Source organism: Anser anser (assembly GCF_964211835.1).
Source record: "Anser anser genome assembly, chromosome: 10".
NCBI classification, from domain to species: Eukaryota; Metazoa; Chordata; class Aves; order Anseriformes; family Anatidae; genus Anser; species Anser anser.
This window is the reverse complement of record NC_139730.1, coordinates 4,335,739-4,348,413: the sequence shown is the minus strand read 5'-3', so window position 1 is coordinate 4,348,413 and position 12,675 is coordinate 4,335,739. Positions and strand designations below refer to the sequence as shown.

General features: G+C 45.9%; 1 protein-coding gene across 3 annotated transcripts in view; it reads right to left on the bottom strand.

The window, feature by feature from the left end:
- The window catches only part of IGF1R (insulin like growth factor 1 receptor), a 180,806-nt gene that overhangs the window by 65,283 nt on the left and 102,848 nt on the right, over window positions 1-12,675 (bottom strand). Inside the window, exon 1 of one of the 3 annotated variants that reach the window (XM_083849789.1) lies at window positions 9,725-9,742. The exons of the other annotated variants lie outside the window; for them this stretch is intronic. Within the exon in view, the coding sequence (XP_083705915.1) occupies window position 9,725 (1 nt within the window). The 5' untranslated portion in view covers window positions 9,726-9,742. Of the gene's footprint in view, window positions 1-9,724; window positions 9,743-12,675 lie in introns of those variants that run through there. 3 annotated transcript variants of the gene reach the window in all.

Sequence of the window (12,675 nt, the reverse complement as noted above, 5' to 3'; positions counted from 1 at the left end):
AAAAAAGTTGTAAGCCAAATGGCCTTACAAATTTTTAGTTAGTTTGTTTTTTAAATAAAAACAGCTACTGTTTCCTTTGCTGTGTCCTCTTTTTATTCTTATTTTTCAATCACAGATGCAGATGATGCCACTTGGGCGATCCTAAATGCTTACACAGCTGAGTATCCTTCCACCATGCCTAGAACTGATTTTAAGAAAAGATATCGCTGCCAAATCTAGCACCTGAGAGAAGCAAGGTTAATCGAATTGTGTTTTTCATGCTCGCTGAAGAGAGGTGGTGTGCGGTGGGTCTAGCCCAGCCACTTTGAGGCACACATCTACACTCTCAGTCTCAGCTTTTTACCTCTGACTCTCACCTAACTCCGCTGATCAACATACAGTATCTGCTATGCAGCCAGCATCAATCACTGCCAGATTTCCATGGCCGCCGACAGCCACGCGGTTAGGCGGTGGAGCTGTGTGCCTCCTGCCTCAACACCGTGCTGGGGCAGCGACAGGACCTCACCCACGGCACGACCAGGGAACCTGAACACGACGTGACCTGCCATGGCTGCACAGCCCGGATCACAATCCATAGTGTCTGAATCCCAACTGGGGAGATTTTTCCAAACTGTCTTTTTTAAGATTAAGAAATGTATCTGGCTTAAAAAATTATCATTCAGAGAATGACATTACCAGGTCAATGTGTTCCTGTGCGTTAAGTACCTCTGAGGAAAGATGATTTAGAGCATTTTGTGATTCTCAGTACAATAGCTAACAGAAAAAAAAAAAAAAGGCTCAGCACAAAGAACTTAATAGCAATGTCTCTGGAAACCAAAATATGTTTAAACGTAGTTTGAAATCTGCCACACTAAACTTAAAAGAAACTCTACAAGTCCACAAGCCCCTTGGCCAGTTTCTCATTCCCTCAGACTTCCTCTCTCTTGCAGCACGGCAGCGTATAGCTTTGCTCGCATCTCTCTTCACCAGACAGATGCGGACAGCACCCTCTTCGCCGTACCATCAGTTTTTTTCCTGCCCCCCTTTGGTCAAATTATCCTCTGCAGCCTCTGCCTGTAGCACTTAACTTCTCAAGCCTCCTCCCTCAGACTCCAAAAATATTATCTCATCAGTCATTCCTGCAAACCACTAAGAAAGTATTACCACGAACTTGGTACCTCCCAAATGTCGATGCAGCCCTACTGGCAACCCTACCAATAACCAGAAGCTACAAAGTTCATGCCGCTCATCAAGCTTCTGCTGGTTTAGATCACGGCTAGCGCGATAAATTAGCAGTGTTGACACACATCCAACAAACTAAAGGATTGCTGAGCTCTAATATCTGAAGATGAAGAGTACAACTAAGAAGTATTCAGCTGGATGCCTGATCTCATGGTCTAAGTTATGTTCTTAGTGAAGTACTGCAGCATATATTGTTTTACGGGCAGTACCCTACTCATTTATAATGTGCGCACCGTAAATCAAAAGACTCAACACAAGAGAAATTGAGCTATAATTACATTTAGAGCTAAATGCTTTTGAAGTCTAATCATTCACAATAAAGGGCTGGCAGGCTCTTCCAAACAATCTCCCATCCAGAGTGCTGCGGCTTCCATGGGATACACCATGGGGGTAAGGAACAATGCACCAGCCAGCCCCAAAACGCATTTTTAATAAAAACCTCCACTGGTTATATTAAAAAAAAAAAATACTGAACTAGGTTTTATAAAATCTCATGTACTTCCATCGTTCTATCTGTACCTATATATTCTCTTCCATGGCAGTAAGTGTGCAGTGCTTGCTCCTGTTAAGATATTTTTGCCAAGGAAGAAAAGCAGACTGCAATGCAGGCAGATGCGTTTAAAGAACTTTCTGTATAGGTTCAGTGACCCTTTGTGCATCCTAAATCCAGCAGCTGAAAAAAGAAAAAAAAAAAGGAAAATGAAAAAAAAAAAGGAAAAAGAAAAAAAAAAGAAAAAAGAAAAAAGAAGAGAAGAAAAAGAAGAGCCACCTTCTATCGTTTCATTCACCACTCGTTCCCAAACATTCAAATCAGCACCAGCGCGGCGGGGAAATCCAATCAGGGTAATGCTCCCGCTGTCTATCCCTGCCCGCCGCCGCTCTGCAGGGCCGCGCAGCCGCGTGACGTGTGTTTATGAGCCTGGAGCAGCATCACGAGGCACGAGGCACGGCCCTGCTGCGCCCCTGGTCCCGCTGCACCCACGGCCCCCGGGACCCGCTCCATTGTGGGCAGGGCCCTGGCCACCGCCCCCCACCACACAAAAGCCAGGCAGCACGGCACATCCTCGTAGAAATCATCTTTCCAGAACTGCGCGCACGTACCCAAGTATATTAACAGTATGTTTTTATGCTGCTAACATTTCAGCTTGCATTTCTCAACTGCAGACTTGGGTAAAATTAAAGGGAAGCAGAGGCAGCCATTCAAGGCACGGAAAAAATGCGCTTTTAGAAGCATGCATGAACAAAACAAAGCAAAATTGAACGGCAGCTCTTACCATAGCCTCAGTTTGATTCTGCAGGTATAGATTTCTCTCCATAAAAATCAATAAAAGATTATTTTAAGCTATTTGATTTCATTACCCTGTATCAAATCTCTGTTCTGAATGGAACATCTGAATCAATTTGTAAAGCTCCTACAGGCTACGCTGCCGTAGGCTTTCAAGTGTCTTTTCTCTGCCTCTCTTACCACAAAGAGATAAAAATCCCACACTGGAGGTTATTTGATATTTCTAAACAAGTACCAGCAGATTTTTTTTTTCCTTTACCCCTCTGATCCTTTACACTGATGTTTCAGGAGGAAGGAAAAAATAACCGCGAATCACACACAACAGAGGGCCAGTTCGACACTGCAGAAACTCGCTTCCTTGGGTATCGTTTCCTCGAGACGCACCAGGCTGCGAGAGGTGCTGGTAAAAAGCCAACAGGCTTCGTGTGCCTGGAAGATGCTCAACGCGTACCTGCGAGGTGCTCGGCGTGCCTCGTCTGCAGCTTCTGACACCCTGCGAGCTCGCCGAAAGGCACCGCCTTGCTGCAGTGGTAACCGAAGCACTAAGCTGTCCTATTTCTAGTACTGAAAGAGGAAAACATGCTGAATTAAACAAAGACACATGCACACTGCGCACTCCTCATACCGAGGCAATGGGGTTTCACCACAAAAGACACACATTTCTGATCGTTTAATATATTAAAAAAAGATGGCAGAGTGGGTTTCTGTGTAGTGCTCTGAATCATAATGAGAGGCTTATTAAAAACCGAGCAGACAAAAAGAAATGTCACGGCATCAAGATTATTTCTGATATCTGCTTTAAACAACATATTGCAATATAAATAAGGAATGACGTTTCAAAGACATTTCAAAGCCTGGGTTTCTCAGATTCCCCCAAATAGATAACGTCCCTTTAGTTAAACTGCTGCCTTTATAACCCAGCCAGGGCATCCCATGCCCCCACGTTCAGCAAGGTCACGATCCTGTTTCTTTCCCCGTGGTACAATTCCCTGTGCCAGGGCCGGAGCCGCGCAGCTCCGCTCCCCGAGCACGCCCTCGGCTCCCCACAGCAGCGCGGGGTCACAGCACAACACAGCTCCGCACCTCGAGGGCCGCAGTCGCAGCAACCTCCCGCAATCCTCTAATTCGTCTGACTTGTCTGCATCCTCAAAATAAGTTAAAGTGCGAAAAATCCTCATAAAGATCGTATCAGCATGAACAAACTTGGCAACAAATAAAAACATTGAGAAAAGAAAACATGAAGCATCCAATTTATAATCAGTTAAATAACCGCTATTCAACCTAATGCCTGTATTTTGGTTTTAATTATTAATTTTCACATGGCTACTGTGAATTACTGTAAGACTGCTTTGTCCTCCAGAACACAGACACTCCTATCTGCCAGGTAAGCTGGTGTATGTAACACCCCACCAGCAAGAACTCCTATCAGCACATGCATTTACATTTCAGGGGAGGGAGGACTCAGTGGGACCACAGGGGGGTTATTTGTTTTTTTTATTCAGAATAAGAAAGTGAAAATGAATTCAAATACCTCCTTTTCTTGGCAGCAGGCGCTGCATTGTTAGCATCTCAGCCCACTAGTCTGAGCACTGCAGCTGCCGAGAGGAAGAAATAAATAAATATGAGCCCAACCCTAACAGTAAGGCATTTCAAAGGACAAAAGGATATAAAAAGAAGAGCTGCAATACATTTCGGTATAGCCACAAGTGAGATATCCTGAATTCCTGCAATTTACAGCCACTCTAAGATTATTCCTTTTTTTTTTTTTTTAAGCTCCTTACAGTAAGTGCTGCAGATCAGCCCGACCCTACCCAGCCCTTGCCTCCCCACCCTGTTTGCGTTTGCTGCAAAGGCTGTCCAGCACGCACCGCGTCGCAGCTGCCGCTTCTCTTCCACCGGGGGGGAGATACCCAGCGCCTCTGGAAACTCAGGTAGCAAATCCAGGGGGCTTTAGATGCAATCTTGTTTTAAACACACTGAATAATAATTCATGCCAGTGATTTCACAGCTGATGTTGCAACTGAGGGACTTTATGGCTTCTGTTCTGCTCTTTCAAACACCCAAGCAGAGCCCATCAGCCAGCCCCGGTCGGTGCGAGCCACACAGGTGATGCCAGAGCACCAGGCTCGCGGCCTCCTGCTCTGGGCTAGCAGACCAAAGGAGACGGGATGGAAGATGTTCCAGAACTTCCACAGCCTGTGTTTGTTGTACTTGGGTTGTCTCATCAACGAGAAATGCAAACACGAACTGCAGGAGGGACGTGACCTTACCCTGTCTGACGCAGTGAGGAAGTGACAGCCTTGAAGACAGAGGTGACAGCCCGGATCCTTCGCAGACAGGACTCATTTCTAAAGGGATGCCTAACTCCTGCTCACAAAACCCAAGCCTGCTGAATTTAACCTGGAAGGCCAGAAGCCACTGCCGCCGAGAGCCCAAAACACCAGCGCCAGCGGGGCGGCCGCCGGGAACCAGACGCAGGGAAGGGAGCACACACGGCAAGGAGATTTTCATACCGGTGTTGTGCTCTATTTTACACCGTGTAACCTTGAGTTGTACGGTTTGAGGATAGAATTTTTATAGAAAGGAGAGCAGACAATAGCATACACTTGCATTTAAAGGCTTTTCAGCAACTCACCTTCATCCATTTTTGGAGTGCTGTGAAAACTGTGCTGGCACACACGGTAGAAGATAGATTTACTATAACAAAAAGGATGCCACTAGGTGTTTCATTTATCTAAATACCATATATTCTGGACAAGTCCAAAGGAAATCTTATTAAACTGGTATAAACTCACCAACAGGCCAAAACCTTTTTTCGAAGCAGTACTTAATTCATGACACCTCAAAAGTAAAATATATATATATATATATATTGTTTTTGAACACATGATGATTAGGATGATCGCTCGGAGTAGAAATGCTTTGTCTACCTTTACAAAGCGTGGGGGGATGAGAATGGAGAAATGAGTTTCTGAAGAACAGTTACTGATGATTTGGGAAGCCAGAGCTAGGATCCAAGACAAACATTGCTGGTCTCTCTCCACAATCAATGCAAAGACGTGGTACTTTAGGTACGGGCACCACACAGTATGTGAAAGCCTTTTTTTTTTTTTTTCCTTTTAAAAGAAAATGACACACCTGTAATTTTCACTCAAAACAGAGTTGTAAGAAACAAACAAAATCACTAGATTAACCTCAAAGTTTTAATATTAAGTTTCTAAATACGAAGATTTAATACTAAGAATTCACCAAGCAGAGATGCTAATTGCTACCCTAGCCGTACAGACCCTAACTTTCTACAAGTTTACCCTAACTCCTTACATTGCTTTTATCAGATCCACAACACTCTGAACATTTGAAGAGGACTGCAACAAAACATATTAGAGCACAAGTCAAAGGGATGAGCACTAATGTTGTTCGTCAGCTTCCATCTAAAGACCTGTCAGTTTTGCTCGTTGATAAACACACCAAGTAACTGCATGTTCTGACTGCCGCTGAAAGCAGCACATGTCATTTTTCACAGAAAAACACAAAAGCCGCTAGTAAGCTGCCACCCTGCACTATCCATGAGTACTAATTTGCATTGAATTCAGGAAAATTAGTCGAGTACATCTGTCCTAGAGATGCGTGCTATCACAACAAAGCAAGGTTCCTCCACGCACACATCGCCTCCAGAATATTCTGCTTCCCCGGAGCACGTGCATCATTTACACAGCACCATGAAATTTATATAGAACAAATAATTCCTGCAGAAATTGCCAAGAGGTTTCACAAAACAGTTTTTTGACAGGCAAAACCTGGTTATGAAGTTCTTCTTCAAAACAGAAGACTACTAGAAGTGTAAAATGGAAAAAAGGAAAATATTTAAACCATCTTGTTTCAGCACAGGTAGGCAGAAAGGTAGCTAGCTGTAGGCTTTTGTAACTTGAATGCTCTAAGGATGCAAAGCAAGGGCTTTACAAGAGAAACAAGTAAAACGTGGCCAACAGATACTGTTTGAGAAGGGAAAAGTAGATTTGGGGGCATACAAGCCTTTTTTTTTTTTCAGGTCAGATGCATCCATTCTGCTAAGGGACTGAACTAGTACTTGTTTTTACCATTGCTTTTCTTTAGCCAGGAGATAACGTGTATCCCATCTGACCCTGGAACGGAGTAGACAGGAGAGTATTCAGAAAGATTTGACAAAGCTCGTAATAGGAAGAATGTGCTCAAAATGAGAGTAGAATTTAAACACTGGTAAACTAGGTCAAATTACTGGAGGGGAGAGTATCCTGAAATACACCAAAAAGTAACTATTATAATTTCCACCTCAAATAATTTAAATGATTAATAGCAGGAGTTAGTAAAAACGAATTAACTCCTGCAACTAATTCAATTCCGTTGTATTTCCTTAGGGTGTCTGGATTTTTAAGCTTAGTACCCAAAGACCATTACGCTTTTACTGCAATACCCCGATGGACTCGTAGTTTTACTTCTTTTTTTTTTTTTTCTGGCCTAAATCTTTCCTAGTTGTTCCTATTTATCAGCAACTTCTCTGAAGCGCTCTCTCTCTCCACCAGGACCCGCATGGAGGCAGGTAGAGGATCCGACTGAGCTCCGCATGCTGCCGCGACTGGAAGCAATAGTGGGAACCATCAACTCCACGGGGCTCTGCCACCCGTACATCACTCGAGCAACACCAGAAACCCCACAGCCTCCCTGATGGGCACAGCGATGCTCAAATCCGACCCGCTGTCGGCCCTATCACGGCTGTAAACCTCGTCACAAAGGCTGGTTTACAAGCAGCTCTGGCACTCAGGGAAATAAACGTGAGCACGCAACGAGCACGTAATGAGCTAGGGCCCTGCCGAGCCAGCATGGCCATGGAGCGGGGCGGCCGCCGGGCAAGGGGTCCCTGTTCCCATGCACAGCTCCACTCCCCAAGAGGCAGAAAACCACTTCTTTGAACCCAACGCCTCCCCGCGTCCTGCACCGTGCTCCCCAGGTGTTGGGACAGCCACCCCTAGGTGGAAAACCCCAAGGGCAGCTTCGTGCGGGGACAAGGAGCAAGAAGCTCTAAGCTGCTCGCCTCCCACCACTGCACCACGTGTGTCTCATGGCCACGGCAACCCCGTCCCCTTCACGAGCAGGGAAAAGAGCTGCAGGGACTTGGCTTCCCAAGGGCTTGCAGCCGCACAAAGGAGCTCAGAAGGGCAGACCCTGCCCTGCTGCCCTCCACCCTTTCCTCCGCCTTCCCTGTCCTCCAAAACAGACCTTGGCCTCTTCTAAAAGGTGGAAAAAAAAACACCAAAATAACCCACCCTCCAGCAACCCCAGGTTTTTCCCTAGAGAACGATTAAAACAGCTCCCGCATTAACGAGGAGAAACCCAAATTTAGAAGAGGTGCAGCGTCCAAACGTAGGCTTAAACACACCTCGCTCCTGAAAAGGGTCTCACTGTTTTATTCCCTCCAGGAGGAGACGCGGGCTGACCTCGTGCTGCCGGGGGCTCTGCCTGCCCTGCAGCATCCCGTGCCCACCGGCAGCATCCTGCCACCGGCAGCATCCCCGCGGTCCGTCGGCAGAAGCCAGCCCTGCTCCGCAGGGAGGATCCTCGGGACCAGCCTGTTATTCCAGGCAGAAAGCAGTAAACAACCTCCCGGGGCTGGAGACAGAGGTAAACCCCAAAGATGTGCCGTGTCCTTGCTCAGGCGAGCGTATGCAGGAAGTAAACACAACATGGAGCTTTTGAGGCTGTGCTACAAAAGCCTAAGGAAGCAGAAGTGAAGAACGCTGCTCCTATAGGAAAGGGGAAAAAAAATAAAGGCATATGTTTCTCCTGAAGGACGTCACAAATTTGTTTAAAACAAACTATTTTCATGGATTACAGAAAATAACTCCACTCATTTTCTATACAGATCAATTTTAATACAGATTCTTCCCCTCCTTGCTTTTATGGGGTTTGCTTGTTTCCCCAAGAAAAAAAACAAGGGGGGTGAGGATTATCGGTGCACTGAAATTAGCAGTGTTTTCTACACATACAGAAACATCGGAGCAAAACCGAGGCTTGGTATTTACCCTGATAACATACAGATGAAGGACGAACATTCCCAACGCAGCTGCCCCACGGGGGAGGATTTTTCAATTTGTTTAAAATGGTATTTGACCACATTATGTTGCTATTCATGTGATGTCACGCCTGTTGCAAGACACAAAATGTGGTGCTCAGGCTCGCATCGAAGGCAGCTCTAACCGGGATGGGAGGATTAAGTTTGGCCTCTTGCGAGAGAATAAATTATTGCTGAAGATGTTTACACAATGCAGCTTCATGAGCCTGAAAGGTTGCTTTCAAAAGAGGCCCGGGCCCCCGGCCGGAGGAATGCAAGCGCAGCCCGTGTGGGGAGACAGCCCGGCAGGGCAGCCCCAAACCCGGCAGCTCAATTTCGTCCTCTGTGCTGCACTTCAGGTGCCTATTTTTGGGAGGCACAGAGTTGTGTGTGTTTGTGCTGTAACTAGCTAGCTTTGAAAACATTTGGAGCATTCTAGCCACGACGGGCTCCGTATCAGGTTTTAAAAGCAATCTGCGTTATAGGAAACGTTAAAAAAAGGTCGCCCACCAGCAGCAGCCCGGAGCACGAGGAAAATTCTAAAAATCGGATCACCGGGAAAAACATTGTCCTTTATTATCACGGCACAACTACACAAAGAAAACAGCCCGGCTCTTCCCAAGTCACTGACAACACACACAGTATTACAAGGGAGCCAAAATTTGGCCTGGAGTTTTTCCTCAAGTGCTTCAGAGGAGCACAGCCTTTCTTAATTTTGACACAGCTGCATATAGACATCACTACCACCACTGCGTACATATCACACACATCAAGAAACACCAAATTAAAGCAAGAAAACATATTTAAGTGAATCATCCTCAACATTTTGTTCCCATCTTCTCAGAACTAAGAATAAGCAGACTGAAATGTTTCATAAAACTTAGAATCTACTACTTAAGAAAAAGGGGGGGTAGAAGAGAGAGCAATAGGATAAGGTGAGCTCCGAGTTGTGCCCAGCTCCTCGCTCCTCACTCCCGATGCTTTCGCTGAAACATGCAGTAGAAGATAGCGATACAGGGATTGTCACGGAGCTGAGAATCAAACAGCAAGGCTTACAAAAGGGAAAAAAAAATCCTGCAGTACAGCAACCTCAAAGTTGCTTTAATAAGAACTGAAATCAACCGAATACTTACTTTAGAGCATTGCCATTAAACTCCTGATGGAGTGAAGACATGAAAACACCTGACTTTAAGGCTGTGCAGTCTACAAGAACCTCACGGCCCTCTTTGTGCTTGAAACTTGGGAGTAGCATCAGGATCTGGCTGAGCAGGAGCCCAAGCACCAGCTGCACTCACCCCAACTGCTTCCCCGAGCCCCCCAGAAAAGGGGCATCAACCCTGCACAGGCCCTGGGGAAAAACAAAGGGCTAAGAACCTAACAGTTAACGGCAGCAAGCTTACTGTCCGTAGGCTGGAATTCTGCAGGAGTCTGCACCTTCGCTGCTCTGGGGGCGGTTTGTTTTGCTTTGTTTTGGGGAGGACCACGCCACAGAGCTGGCCGGAGCTATTCCACACGCAGCGCGCGGCAACAACTGCTTTGGGCGAGAAAAACAGATGTCAGCGTATCTTGTTTCTATACCTAGTTAAAAAAATCAAAGTATTTATATACACACACAAATCCTTCTCCTCTCCTCCCTCTCCCAATGTCCTTTGTTCTCCCAGGAAGATGTAGTCTCAAAAACCTTGCTCTTTTGGGCACTTCAGCCTGACTCGAGGTGCCACCCACTTGCTACAGACACCCTCTGGAGGCACCAGCAGCGGCGGCCGCGAGCCGGACCTCCGTCCAGACACAACCACGCAGCCACTGCAGCCACCCTCCAAACAGGTTCCTCCACGGGGAAGCTTGGGAAAGCAGAGGATGATTTCTGGGGATCAGGCAGGGTTAGACATGCCGAGTCACTCGGGAGGAACGACACCGGATCAAGTAACAAAACACCTGCAAAGCAGTATTTCACACATCCACCTCGTTTCAAGAAGCAGCAGACAGCACCTGGCTCGGTGTGACCTGCTGTTCCCTGCCTCACCCCAACACCGCGGTCCCCTCCCTCATCCCCCCGCTTCCTTCTCTTTTTTAAAAAAATAAAAAATGGGAGTGGGGAGAAACAAAGGAAGATGAGTCTGCTTTTGCAGGGGGAAAAAAAAAAAAAGAAAACATTTTTGAAATTAGAAGTATAAAACCTTCACGTAGGCAAGAGAATATACCGAATTTACATGAAAAAGGCTTCCATTTGGAAGCCTGCAGGCAAATCAGCAGCAAGACATCTCTGATCAGCCATGCAATTCTTCTCTCAAACAAAAACACCTCCATCAGGCATATGGATCATCAACGTGCCTCTTGGAAGGGACGAGAGCGATTAGGTATCACCAGTTACACAAGCTGCACTTTACAAATCCAGTGTCAATTAAAAGATGCTGTGTATTCTGAAACTCCCACACTCCTCATGCCTACACATCATCTGTGGGCTTTGCTGGCAGTAGAAGTAGCGGCATTTGGCCCAATAACAGAGGATGCTGAAGCTTAATTCAATCCTCTTCCCTGCACTCTGGGAGCAAACAAAAGTAACAAACAGAACGAGTCAAAACTGGCCAAGAAGTTTTTCCCAGTGATACTCCATCTTTCTTGCACAACAAATGGCCCAGCATTTTTTTTTATCACCCAAAAGCACGCCGTAACGCCCCAGCCCACCAGCACACCGCTCTGTACTCTTGTCACACAGCTGCACCCTCCTCCCGTGCAGACCCTCGCCAAAACCCATGCCGGTGAGGACTTGGCACCTTCACCCCTAGAAAGAAGGAAACTCGACTGGAAAAGGTACAGGGAGGGCTGACAAGGACCTAGAGCTGGTCACATGCACATGAAGACAATCGCTTCTCTTCAGTGCTTCAGCCAGAAGAAAAAAAGGCAACTAAAAGTCACAATTGCTGTCAAACTAATGGCACGTACAACGCTAACACCTACAGTTCTTACAAAGTGACCGGCCTTCAGCTGCACTTTAGCTCCTTCTACCACAAGGAGATACTGTTCATTTACAGAAATTTATTTTGCTTTTTAGAAAGCTTTCCCAAACTTACTACTTTCTAGACCAAGAAAAAAGCATGCCAGTCTCCAGTCCAGTTTTTTTCTATGCCAGCTCCGAGTAGGAATGAGTCTGAGAAGACAAGAGCTCTCCTGGCCATAAGCCGTATCTTCAAGCGATGTAACTTCACGTCACTCCACCAGAGCCAGCTACAGCTCCCAGGAGACCACAAGGGAGCTGGAGGGCAGCATTTACAGCAAAGAAGTGCTTCAAGCTGTTGCATGGCTCATTTCAAATCGAATATATTTGTATTGATCAATATTCTTATAAACCAGCCCTCTTTATTCCTATTTAAACGTGAACAGCGTTTGACTAATTTAGGGGACGCCAATCACTTTCAGCATTATCACACAACCAGCAGGTACGCTTAGACTGGGACAGCAGACACGCTGCCTTCCACAACAGCTAGCTACGGATAGAGTTAAAAAAAAACAAAACAAAACAAAAACACATCAGCTTTCCCACTGCAAAATTACAATGGACACATGTTATTCCTAAGTAAGAAAGCTAGGTGGATTCCAGTCTCATCTAACTACCCTGTGGTAAGAATTACACCAGGTCCCCCTTACCTGCAGCGGAACAAACGGCGTACTACTGATTTTCACACAAGAAAGTTTCCTTTTTTGGCATTGGGGCAAAAAAAAGTATGAACTCTGAAAACAAGAAACACCAGCTGCTCTCCTAGTGAAATCCTCCTGGCATAGTTAATGCCCCGAACGTACGCTTTCAGAAAGCTTCAAGCCACCTCTCTGCCCAGATTTCATTCACCCGTACAGCAAACTTCATCTCAACACTTCTGAAATCCTGGAGCCACGAATTCATCAGTGTCATCCTTCGAGTCTAATGGACCTCACAATCCAAATAATTATAAAAATGCTCCCTTCTCATTATATGTAGTATAAATAGCTAAACAGTGATCTATAAGAGTGGGCATTTTGGGGCTGATTGGCTTTACAAAAGCAAGGGATGAAGACATTTATATTCAAGAGCACGTTTGTCTCCTCTCGT